The sequence below is a fragment of the Pseudophryne corroboree genome, chromosome 3 (assembly GCF_028390025.1).
Source record: "Pseudophryne corroboree isolate aPseCor3 chromosome 3, aPseCor3.hap2, whole genome shotgun sequence".
Classification (NCBI taxonomy): Eukaryota; Metazoa; Chordata; class Amphibia; order Anura; family Myobatrachidae; genus Pseudophryne; species Pseudophryne corroboree.
In genome coordinates this window covers 710,297,555-710,310,452 of record NC_086446.1, presented here as the reverse complement: position 1 = coordinate 710,310,452, position 12,898 = coordinate 710,297,555, and the positions used below count along the sequence as shown (strand labels likewise).

The 12,898-nt window shown below is 48.2% G+C and overlaps 1 protein-coding gene across 2 annotated transcripts in view; it reads right to left on the bottom strand.

The window, feature by feature from the left end:
* Nucleotides 1-12,898, bottom strand: part of LOC135056667 (alpha-2-macroglobulin-like) — a 502,865-nt gene that overhangs the window by 389,586 nt on the left and 100,381 nt on the right. For both annotated transcript variants that reach the window (XM_063962110.1, XM_063962111.1), the window contains one exon: nt 2,716-2,800. In XM_063962110.1, coding sequence (XP_063818180.1) covers nt 2,716-2,800 — 85 coding nt within the window. The remainder of the gene's footprint in view (nt 1-2,715; nt 2,801-12,898) is intronic.

The following is a 12,898-nucleotide window of genomic DNA, read 5'->3' as shown; positions in this document are numbered from 1 at the left end:
AATTTTACTCACGGCTTTTTCATCGTTCTGGTGATCGTAATGTGATTGACAGGAAGTGGGTGTTTCTGGGCGGAAACTGGCCGTTTTATGGGCGTGTGCGAAAAAACGCTACCGTTTCTGGGAAAAACGCGGGAGTGGCCGGAGAAACGGAGGAGTGTCTGGGCGAACGCTGGGTGTGTTTGTGACGTCAAACCAGGAACGACAAGCACTGAACTGATCGCAGATGCCGAGTAAGTCTCGAGTTACTCAGAAACTGCACAGAGATGTCTTAACGCAATATTGCGAATCTTTCGTTCGCAATTTTAAGATGCTAAGATTCACTCCCAGTAGGCGGCGGCTTAGCGTGTGCAAAGCTGCTAAAAGCAGCTTGCGAGCGAACAACTCGGAATGAGGGCCAGAGATAGTTAATTGTTTTTGTTTAATGGGATAGAAGAGGAATCTAAATAAAAATATGTTTTATATAAATGTTATTTGTTTTTATTGGTATGTCTGTCTAAGATGTATGCATAAGAAGAAAGTTATTCCATTTCAATGTAAAATATTAAAATGTTTTTTTAAATAAAAATCAAACTATGTTTAGCTTCTCTGAAAAATTATGATGATGATAATAATAATAATAATAATAATAATAATAATAATAATAATAATAATAATAATAAAGTAATATAACATTGTTTAAACACCATTGTGAGTATATGGAATATTTGTGCAGAGTTTCAGTTTTGTAATAAATGTTACAGCTGAAATATATATGGGGGGATAAGAGCTCTTGCTGTTGGTGGCACTGTGGCAGGTCACTAGTGCTTCTGTTTACTAATTCTATATAACAATGAGTGGGTGCATGCAAGTGGACACATTACCACTTCCATCTGTGCCACACTCTGTGACTTGTCTTTGATTTACTGACTTGGGTGGTCATTCCGAGTTGTTCGCTCGCTAGCTGTTTTTAGCAGCCGTGCAAACGCTAAGCCGCCACCCTCTGGGAGTGTATCTTAGCTTAGCAAAAGTGCGAACGAAAGGATCGCAGAGCGGCTGCAAAATATTTTTATGCAGTTTCAGCGTAGCTTCAGACCTACTCAGCGCTTGCGATCACTTCAGACTGTTCAGTTCCTGTTTTGACATCACAAACACACCCTGCGTTCGGCCAGCCACGCCTGCGTTATTCCAGGCACGCCTACGTTTTTACGATCGCTCCCAGAAAACGGTCAGTTTATACCCAGAAACGCCCCCTTCCTGTCAATCACTCTGCAGCCAGCAGTGCGACTGAAATGCTTCGCTAGACCTTTTGTAAAAAAACATCGGCTGTTGTGAAAGTACGTCGTGCATGTGCATTGCGCCGCATACGCATGTGCAGAATTGCCGTTTTTTTGCCTAATCGCTGCGCTGCGAACGAAAACAGCTAGTGATCAACTCGGAATGACCACCCTGGTGTGGTATAAAAATATACAGTAACTAGAGAGACAGTCATAAGGTCCACCCCATATGGTCAACATGCATTAGGTTGAAAGGGTCAAAAGGTCAACAGTTAAAAGGTAGACAGTGGGTAAAGTCGACAGGGTCAAAAGGTCGCCATGACAATGATCGACACAAAAGTAGTCAATACAAGGTTTTTTTGAGTGTCATTTTGTATGTCTCTAAACGCATACCCTCACAGGCTCACTTCACTCACCACACTTCAGGCAAGGTGGCTCGTCCAGCTACCACTGCTCTTGCCACAGGTTAGTAGTCCCAATCGTAGTCGACGTGGATGATAAAACAAGATCCCTCTCCTCCAAAAATAATTCCATATGAATAAAGTATGTGAGCATGATGGTAGCCTTCAGGACCAAGCTCTGAAAAAACTACGCACATACATCTCAGGCGGGGGCACCCAGGCATGCCGGCGAGCACACAGAACTGCTCCCATTCACTTTGAATGGGGCACATGTGCGTCTATGATGCACTCGCGTCCCATTCGTGCCTGGGAGTCTGATGGAGCCACGATTAGCGTGGCTACATCTGTAGCGGTCAATTTGCTGTTCCCATTTAGAATAATGGGGACTGCGATCTGCAGTGCTAATAAGACTTTCACTGGAAAATTGGGTGAAAGCTCCTGCATTAGGCTATTGATACACAGCAGCAAGACATAAACCAGCTTCTACATAATTATAGATTTATGGGGCATGATAAAAATGCCCCTGGACGTTTTGTGAGGTTAATACTTTGTACGTGAATGTTTGGTCTGTTGGCACAGCCCCCCCCCCCCCCTCCTCCGATCAAGCAGAAATTGTGATCGCACCGCAATTTCTGCTTGATAGCAGAAAATAGGGTTGCCTCCTGCTGGCGCAACTTAGCTGCGCCCCCAGGAGGGCCATCGCCATCTTTCTGATCATGGCGGCTGCATGTGACATCATACTGCCTCTGCAATCACACCCACACTACGGGCCTTGCTTTGAGGACGCCGCCCCCTTTTCCCTGCCTCCACCTCTGCAACACCCCATCTCCGCTTAGGAAACAGAGCGTTCCCGCCCCGCAAATGCCTCTGCCTGATTGACAGGCAGAGGCATTTGCATTTTCTGCAGATGCTGCACATGCGCCTGCATCCTTATTTTTGTATTTTTTGCAGTTAAATCAGCCCCACAGTGTGTAAGTGTGCATTACGTGTAATACGGTACTCCTGCCATGGGGAGAGTGTGACTTTCTGTAGTTATACTGTACGATTATGAGTAATCTTACCTGCCACAAGACTCCAGTTGAAAAGATTTATCTGTCATAGACACATTAGACGGGAAGTTGATCTTTACTTCAAATCTTTTTGGTACTGAAAGGAATAAAAATTAAAAATTAAATAGCAAATCTCAAGCACAAAATCAGAAATGAAAACATTTTGTTTATCTTCCATGGTTATGTTAGAATAGGTCAACAGTCAAACGGTTGAAACCAAATGGCTGACATGCAAAAAGTCGACATGTGAAAAAGGTCAGCACATTGAAAAGGCTGACACGAGAGATGAGCGGGTTCGGTTCTCAGAGAATCAAATCCCCCCGAACATCCCATTCCGAGCCCGGATCCGAGTCTCCACCAGACTCGGAAACCAGAACGAGGCAAAACATCATCACCCCACTGTCGGATTATCGCAGGTTTTGGATTCCATGTAAGGAGCCGCACGTTGCCACCATTTTCGCTCCGGACTTGGCGAGTGAGAGAGACAGACCTCTGTTTCTCTCTGTGGGTGGTGGCATCGGGTGGGGTCAGCGTGTGCTCTCTAGGGGTGCTGTTATGGGTGCTGTCCTGTCACTGTGATGTTTGGGGTGTTGTCCTGGCTGTCACTGGTGTGTCATGTGCTGTTAGGGGTGCTGCAGGTGTACATGGGTGATGCTGTCACTGTGTTGTACAGGGGGCAGGAGCACTGTCCTCCTGAATGCTGTGAAAATACAGGGGTGTTGGCTGTAAAAAAATCTGGGGTGCAGTGAAAATAAATGTTCACTGGCCCTGTTTTGTATGCTGTAAAAAATCTGTGGTGCAGTAAAATAAATGTACACTGGCCCTGTCTTGTATGCTGTAAAAATACAGGGGTGCTGTTGTTAAAATAAAAGTACACTGGCCCTCTATGCTGTAAAATACAGGGGTGCAGTGAAAATAAATGTACACTGGCCTTGCCTTGTATGCTGTAAAATTACAGAGGTGTTGTGAAAATACAGGGGTGCTGGCACTGTCCGTGGTTGCGATGTCTAGGCCTGTGTCAGGTTCAGTTTGGTTTGTGTCCCCGGAGGGGGCGCTAGTGGGTCAGTGGAGGTAGGATGGAAGAAGTGAGGAAACTGGATTGAATTCCTGCGCATGTGCGCGATGTTGTTTATTAAGCAGAAAGATAAAACAATATGGCAGCAGGAATACTTGTAATAACAAACAATAAATGCAAATGAATATGGTGCAGCTTGGAAGCTGAGAGTCTATGACAATAACAGTATGACTATATAGTTGAACAAGGAACCAATATGCTGGTATGGGAACCAGAGATTATTAAAACGTGGAGCCAGCAGAGATGATGATATTGGTAGCAAACCTGGTAGCAGATGCAGGAGACTCTAGTGAATGTTCACAGTGCAGTTCGTTAAGCACAGGCAGCTAGCAAGCCGCTTCACAGGTGAGGTGATGGAATGCACCTGGAGAGTCTCTACTGCTGAGGCTGAAGCACACTGTGGTTGTAGATAGGTGTGGAGCCAAATACAGATGCAGGGTTTGCTGATGCTTGTAGTTCCACGGAGATGTAGCAAGGTAACCAGGAACACGGAGGAACAGGAAGGTAACCAGGAACACGGAAGAACAGGAGGGTAACCAGGAACACGGAGGATCCAGGAAGGTAACCAGGAACACGGAGGAACAGGAAGGTAACCAGGAACACAGAGGAACAGGAAGGTAACCAGGAACACGGAGGAACAGGAGGGTAACCAGGAACACGGAGGATCCAGGAAGGTAACCAGGAACACGGAGGAACAGGAAGGTAACCAGGAACATGGAGGAACAGGAGGGTAACCAGGAACATGGAGGATCCAGGAAGGTAACCAGGAACACGGAGGAACAGGAAGGTAACCAGGAACACGGAGGATCCAGGAAGGTAACCAGGAACACAGGGGAACTGGAGACTGGAACACAGGAACTTGCACACTGAATGTTGCAGGAGAGCTGGAGAGGTTGCTGGAACTTGTAGTTCCACAGGAACCCTGGAACAGCTGGAAACTGGAACAGAACTGGAACAGCTGGGACCTGTAGTTCCACAGGTCCAATACACAGGGATATCTCTGTAGACAGAGGACTGCAAACAGGAGACGCCTGTTCACAGAATGTGACGTGTTGTCCAAGGCGATGAGACTGAGCCAGGAACTGGAGTTTAAACACCTTGGTCTGTGATGATTGGATGATCTCTGTGAGAACACACCCTGCTGGATTGGGTGTTCAGATCAGCTGTGAGTTAACTGGAGCTGGTGATTAACCGGGAGAATAACACTGTAGACAGTTAATGCCATGCACTGCTGGTTGCTGGCTGGGATCAGTAGTGCACCGGGAGTTAATGCTGTCTAACTAGAAACACTGTGTACCCCAGGCTGCTGGCTGAAACCAGTGGTTACCAAAAGATAGAACTGGTTAGGTGGAGCACAGTGAGCTGTGGGCTGCAGGAGACTGCAGACTGGAACTGCTGGAACCTGTAGTTCCACAGGTTCAATTCACAGGGAATACTCTGAAAACAGAGGACTGAAGCCAGGAGACCTCTGTTCACTGGAAGTGACGCAATGGAGACTGCGGATTCCTGACAGTACCCCCCCTTTTATGGGTGGGCACCGAACACCCACGCTGGAACTTGGAGGATCCTTGAAAAAGAACTTAGGAATACACAAAAGCAGAGGTCCTCAAAAGTCTTCCCAACTTTCATCTTCAGAAGACAGATTTTCCTCGTCAGAACAAGTAGACCATTCATAGTCATTTGAGACAGAATTTACTTCCTGGGAAAAGGCATAGCTAGGAAGGATAGAACCTCCCATAATGTAACTTGAGTCTTCATCAACAAACTCACTTTCAGAGTCAAAGTCCAGGTCTAGTGTGGTCATGGAAGCCTTTTGTTTAGGAACAACATTATCTGAGACAACCTGTGGACCAGTGAATTTGAAGCTATATGAGACACCAGGACTAGGGGTAACGGCAGCATAGCCAACACTTACATCAACAGATGGTAGACTTTGAACTGGTTTTTGAGCTCTCCAATTCTTGTAATTCTTGAAATCTCTGATACATTGATTCAACAGAACCTGATCGTGTTTGGAAAGAGTTGAGTCGAAAAACTGAGAACTGGAAGACTGATCAGTAGACTGAGCAGATGTTGAATCCGGGGAGTCAATACTTTCAGAAGTGTTGCTGTAGGATGGAGACACGGAAGTATATGCAACTTTCAAATCTGAAGTCTGATAACCTTGTCTTGACTTTGCAGCTTGGAAATCTTTAATAGCTTGGTCTAATGTATCCTGATCTTGCACAGACAGAGATGTTGGAGAGGATTTAGCAGTAGACAAACTGTTGACAAATTGGCCAGAATGCCCAGATGACTTTGAATGCTTAAACTTTGGAGCAAACTCCTGTTTTACGGCTTCGCAGAAAGCCGGAAGATCACTCAGTAGCGGATCTTTAGATTCAATGAGAGGATTCGCCCAGTCCAGTGCTCTACCTTTGCAGAACAGGAGGAAGTATCTGATTCCATTGGCTGGAGTAATACTCACTGAAGATTCTGACTCAGTAAAAGCGAGGTATTGGCTCGCCACTGCACGGAACTGAGCATAGTCACCATCAAAGTAGACTAGAGCTTGTGTATCTAGTGGACACTTGGAAGGCTGAATGTCAGTTGAAGTCTCGGAAGACAATGTAGGACACTTGAGAGTAGAGGACTGGAATAAGCATTCAGAAGCAAGAGTAGAATCCACTTGAAATGCTCGAGGGTGGAGAGAGGACGTCATCTCCTGGATTGACTGACGGGAATTCTCAGCTGAGGTTGACTGAACGCTAGAAGCTTCATCTTGGGGTGAGATGCTTAGAGCCTCCATCTGGGTTGCGGCAACTGCAATATCTGCAAGAACTGTAGACTCTGGACATAGCGACAGGAGTTGCTTACTTGAAACACTGGAGAGAACCACACCGGGTTCAGAGGAACTGGAATCGGCAGGAACAGATGGCAACTTTGGACAAATGGATGGATCCAGGATTTGTACAGGACTACTTGAATTGACTTGAACTGAAGGAGGCTGATCTGGACAGACGGATGAGACCGGATTGGGTCCAGAAAAGCTTGAACCGGCTGGAACCGGAGGAGTCTTCGGACTGACGGATAAGACCGGATTTGATCCGAAGAGACTGGAATCGGCTGGAACCGAAGGAGGCTTACTGGAATCGGCTGGAACCGAAGGAGGCTTACTGGAATCAGCTGGAACCGAAGGAGGCTGATCCGGACAGACGGATGGGACCGGATTGGGTCCAGAAAAGCTTGAACCGGCTGGAACCGGAGGAGTCTTCGTACTGACAGATAGGACCGGATTTGATCCGAAGAGACTGGAATCGGCTGGAACCGAAGGAGGTAGCCCATCATTGGAGCCACTCAGGCTGGTTGGAACCAGTGGAGACTTTGGACCGACGGCTGGAACAGGGCAAGGTCCATTGACACTTGACTCTGTATAGACAGAATTCGGATGTTCTGATGATCCCTCTTGGAGTGGTACTGAGCTGGTAGCACTCTCTGAAGTTGGCAAACAAAAGTTCATGTCTGTATCTGTGGCTTTAAGAATTCCTCCTGGGATCTTGGCCCTGGATTCCTCACTTGAGGCTGAAACTCCAAAGACCCCTCCTGGGGTTAATAGATCAGACACACTTCTTTGAGTTGCATGCCCGGATGCCACTTCTGGAACCTGAACATCAGATACCCCTTCTGGGGTCACAACATCAGATGCCCCACCTGGGGCTGTAGACACAGACGCCCCTTCTCGGGCTGTAGACACAGACGCCCCTTCTCGGGCTGTAGGCACAGATGACCCCTCTCGGGCTGTAGGCGCAGATGACCCCTCTCGGGCTGTAGGTGCAGATGACCCCTCTCGGGCTGTAGGCGCAGATGACCCCTCTCGGGCTGTAGGCGCAGATGACCCCTCTCGGGCTGTAGGCGCAGATGACCCCTCTCGGGCTGTAGGCGCAGATGACCCCTCTCGGGCTGTAGGCGCAGATGACCCCTCTCGGGCTGTAGGCGCAGATAACCCCTCTCGGGCTGTAGGCGCAGATGATCCCTCTCGGGCTGTAGGCACAGATGCCCCTTCTCGGGCTGTAGGCACAGATGCCCCTTCTCGGGCTGTAGGCTCAGATGCCCCTTCTCGGGCTGTAGGCACAGATGCCCCTTCTCGGGCTGTAGGCACAGATACTACTTTAGTTATGGGTAACATAGATAGTCTCTGTTGATTTCTGAACTTGGGCTTGGGTCCATTTGTCACAGGACCCCAATCGTAGACTTTTTGGATGCTCCTGTCCAGGGTAAAGGAACTTGAAACTGTAGAGGATACGTTGGAAGGTTTGCAGGTGAAAACACTGTGATGTTGGGACCTGTCACCAACTTTTGAGTTGCGGAAGGAACAGTCCTTAATAAGATGACTAGAACTCCCACAGTAAAAGCAGAGGTGAAGCTGCTTGCGATGCCGGCGTTCAGCTTCCGTGAGTTTGGAGCGCGGGTAGCTCTGGAACTGCCCTCTCTCTGCATAAGAGAAGAGACTTTAGTTTGAAGAAAAGTTGACAGGGAGGTCGCACTAGTCTCAATACTTTGAGCAGTACTCTTCACTGCGTTTAAAGCACCACCCAGGATTTCTGGCATTATTGGGATGATTTTTGTTAGGAGACTTTGAAGTTGTTCCAATAGATGATAAAGAGTGCTTATTGGTTCAGAGTTCACAGCAGACAACAAAGGAGTCTTGAAACTTTCAAAGGAGGAAGTCGCTCTCTTAGGAGAATTAGCTGTGAAGGGACTGCCATAGGACTGACTTGAGCAACATCCATCCACAGGAACGGATTGTGCAGGGAAAGTTGAAATGACTGGAGCAGGAGCGACTTGAACAGGAACTGGAGAAACAACAGAACTTGGAAGGGATTGCTGCAAGGTATCCAAACGGATAGACATTCCCTGTAGAAACAGGATCAGTTGTTGTTGTGCAGCCTCATAATCATTGAGTCGTGACACCAAACTCTGGAGTGACACTGACCCCACACTCTGACCACCATCCGGGTCCATGGGCCTTGGACAAACTGTCAGGTTCGGTTTGTGTCCCCGGAGGGGGCGCTAGTGGGTCAGTGGAGGTAGGATGGAAGAAGTGAGGAAACTGGATTGGATTCCTGCGCATGTGCGCGATGTTGTTTATTAAGCAGAAAGATAAAACAATATGGCAGCAGGAATACTTGTAATAACAAACAATAAATGCAAATGAATATGGTGCAGCTTGGAAGCTGAGAGTCTATGACAATAACAGTATGACTGTATAGTTGAACAAGGAACCAATATGCTGGTATGGGAACCAGAGATTATTAAAACGTGGAGGCAGCAGAGATGATGATATTGGTAGCAAACCTGGTAGCAGATGCAGGAGACTCTGGTGAATGTTCACAGTGCAGTTCGTTAAGCACAGGCAGCTAGCAAGCCGCTTCATAGGTGAGGTGATGGAATGCACCTGGAGAGTCTCTACTGCTGAGGCTGAAGCACACTGTGGTTGTAGATAGGTGTGGAGCCAAATACAGATGCAGGGGTTGCTGATGCTTGTAGTTCCACGGAGATGTAGCAAGGTAACCAGGAACACGGAGGAACAGGAAGGTAACCAGGAACACGGAAGAACAGGAGGGTAACCAGGAACACGGAGGATCCAGGAAGGTAACCAGGAACACGGAGGATCCAGGAAGGTAACCAGGAACACGGAGGAACAGGAAGGTAACCAGGAACACGGAGGAACAGGAGGGTAACCAGGAACACGGAGGATCCAGGAAGGTAACCAGGAACACGGAGGAACAGGAAGGTAACCAGGAACACGGAGGATCCAGGAAGGTAACCAGGAACACAGGGGAACTGGAGACTGGAACACAGGAACTTGCACACTGAATGTTGCAGGAGAGCTGGAGAGGTTGCTGGAACTTGTAGTTCCACAGGAACACTGGAACAGCTGGAAACTGGAACGGAACTGGAACAGCTGGGACCTGTAGTTCCACAGGTCCAATACACAGGGATATCTCTGTAGACAGAGGACTGCAAACAGGAGACGCCTGTTCACAGAATGTGACGTGTTGTCCAAGGCGATGAGACTGAGCCAGGAACTGGAGTTTAAACACCTTGGTCTGTGATGATTGGATGATCTCTGTGAGAACACACCCTGCTGGATTGGGTGTTCAGATCAGCTGTGAGTTAACTGGAGCTGGTGATTAACCGGGAGAATAACACTGTAGACAGTTAATGCCATGCACTGCTGGTTGCTGGCTGGGATCAGTAGTGCACCGGGAGTTAATGCTGTCTAACTAAAAACACTGTGTACCCCAGGCTGCTGGCTGAAACCAGTGGTTACCAAAAGATAGAACTGGTTAGGTGGAGCACAGTGAGCTGTGGGCTGCAGGAGACTGCAGACTGGAACTGCTGGAACCTGTAGTTCCACAGGTTCAATTCACAGGGAATACTCTGAAAACAGAGGACTGAAGCCAGGAGACCTCTGTTCACTGGAAGTGACGCAATGGAGACTGCGGATTCCTGACAGCCTGACCTTCACAACACTGTATTAGAAGAGGAGGCTCCTTTGCACACCCTCTGCAAGTGCTGGGAGGAGCACCGCCAGTCCAGTTGCTGATATTGAGATTAAGGATGTCACTGTAGAAGTACACCAGGATGAGGAGGATATGGGTGTAGCTGGTGCTGCGGAGGAAGTTGACGATAAGGATTCTAATGGTGAAGTGGTTTGTTTGAATAAGGCACCAGTGAAGACAGTTGTTGGCCATGGGATGAAAAAGCCCATTGTCATGCCTGGGCAAAATACCAAAACAGCCACCTCTTTGGTGTAGAATTATTTCTCTACAAATCTGGAAAACAGGTGTCAAGCCATAATAAGTAGGGGTAAGAGTGTTAACCACCTACGAACATCCTCCCTTATATGTCACCTGCAGCGCATTCATCAAAAGTCATTTGTTATGATTCCAGCACTCTGGTCTGGTGAGATCTTATAGCAAGGACCTGAGCACTGGAACATAATGCTGGGAAAGGGAACAGGAACGGGAATAGCCCCTGGCGCCCTAAAACCGTTGTCTTGCCCGTGCTGTCAGAAATCTCTTGCGAGACTATGGTTGCTTGAGCCCATGGCAGCCGCGTTTGAAGGGCGGATTACGTCTGCCCAACTCCGATGCCCCCTCAGGTCTTAATGGGAGACAAAGAGAAATCCAAGACAGGGTGATAACAAGGGGCCCTCTAACTAAACAACAAAGCCAGGGGCTACAAACTAACCTAAAACTAGAATATGTGCGGAAAACCGCCAGGGAAAAGGACAACCAAAATACCCACTTGTCCACTCTCCTACCCGGCACCGCCGAGTTCCGGAGAGGACTTGTGGAAGCGGAAACCTCCGCAAATGCTCCGAAACAGAATACAAAATGAAGCTGGCTAGGCCGCAGCACGCGGCAGAGCCGCAACTCACGAAAACCACACGAGATCCTCTGGCGACTATTGCGGGCAATTGAGGACCAGAAGACTCCTTGGGATGAGATGACAACTCCAAGATTCAGGAACTCTGAGGACAGGAATGACCGGACACAGCAGGACTGGAACAGACGTTCAGCAAACCTAAGCAGCATGCAGGAAGCTATTACCGGCGTCTGTGTGAAGCACTGAGAAGGTATTTAACAGGGAGTCCTCCAATCAGATGTCCAGAGCCTGATTAGCATAAATGCCGTGCAGCTGCCTTGCTGCACGACCAGAAGACAAGTGTATGTGTGGTTAACTTGATTGACCCTGCAACGGGGAGCGGGGTCCGCCCGTGGCGTCCCCGTTGCTAGGGTCTAGGCGGCTCAGCGCGCCCGGCGTCCCAGCGTTGGTAGGGAGCCGGCGGCTCAGCGCGCACGGCGTCCCAGCGTTGCTAGGGACCCGGCGGCTAGCACGCACGGCGTCCCTAGTTGCTAGGCGCCGGGCCGCGAGGACATCGTGGACCACGGCGCCTAACAGTACCCCCCCCCCTTGAGGAGGGGTCAACGAACCCCTAAAGCCAGGTTTCTGAGGAAATTCCAGAAAAAATGCTCTCTTGAGTTTAGGGGCATGAAGATCCTTATCCAGGACCCAAGACCTTTCCTCCGGACCATAGCCTTTCCAGTGAACCAAAAAATAAAGCCGACCCCGGGACATTCTAGAATCAAGAACTTTCTCTACCAAGAACTCCTGTTGTCCCTGCACATCCACTGGAGATCTACCCTGAGAGATCCTCCGAGGAAATCTACTGGAAGAAACATATTGTTTCAACAGGGAACAGTGAAAAGTATTTCCAATTCTGAGAGATCTTGGTAAACGTAGCCGAAAGGCAACTGGGTTGACCTTCTTAATAATAAGAAACGGTCCAATAAATTTGGGTCCCAGTCTAGCCGAGGATTGTCGAAGCTTGATGTTGCGAGTAGACAACCACACCTTATCTCCCACCTTAAAAGTGCAAGGACGTCGGAGCCTGTCAGAAATTTCTTCTCTCGGAAGGCCGCTTTTCTGAGAGCAAGGTGCACTTTTCTCCAAATTGCTCTGAGATGGGAGGTTAAGGTCAGCGAGGAGACTGGAGAATAATGAAAAAAAGAATTGGCTCTGGGGTGAAAACCAAAAACTGAAAAGAATGGAGACTCTTTGGTGGAGGAATGACAAGAGTTATTATAAGCAAATTCAGCCAAAGGGAGAAACTCGGACCAATCATTCTGGAGTTTGGCTGAATACAAACGTAAATATTGTTTTAATGACTGGTTGACTCGTTCGGTTTGCCCGTTAGACTGTGGGTGATAACCAGATGTTAAAGACAGTTTCATCTCCAATGAGGCACAAAATCGTTTCCAGAATTGTGCGATGAATTGGGGACCCCGATCAGAAACAATATCAGTGGGCAAACCATGAAGCCTGAACACATGGCGGAGGAACAAAACTGCCAACCCTTGAGCAGAAGGCAATCGGGGAAGAGCAATAAAATGAGCCATTTTACTAAAACGGTCCACTACCACCCAAATGACTCGGAATCCGGCTGAAAGGGGAAGGTCAACCACGAAATCCATGGAGATATGAGACCATGGCCTGAGAGGAACAGTTAAAGGCATGAGTTGCCCGATAGGCAACGAACGAGGAACCTTATGCTGTGCACAAACCTGACAG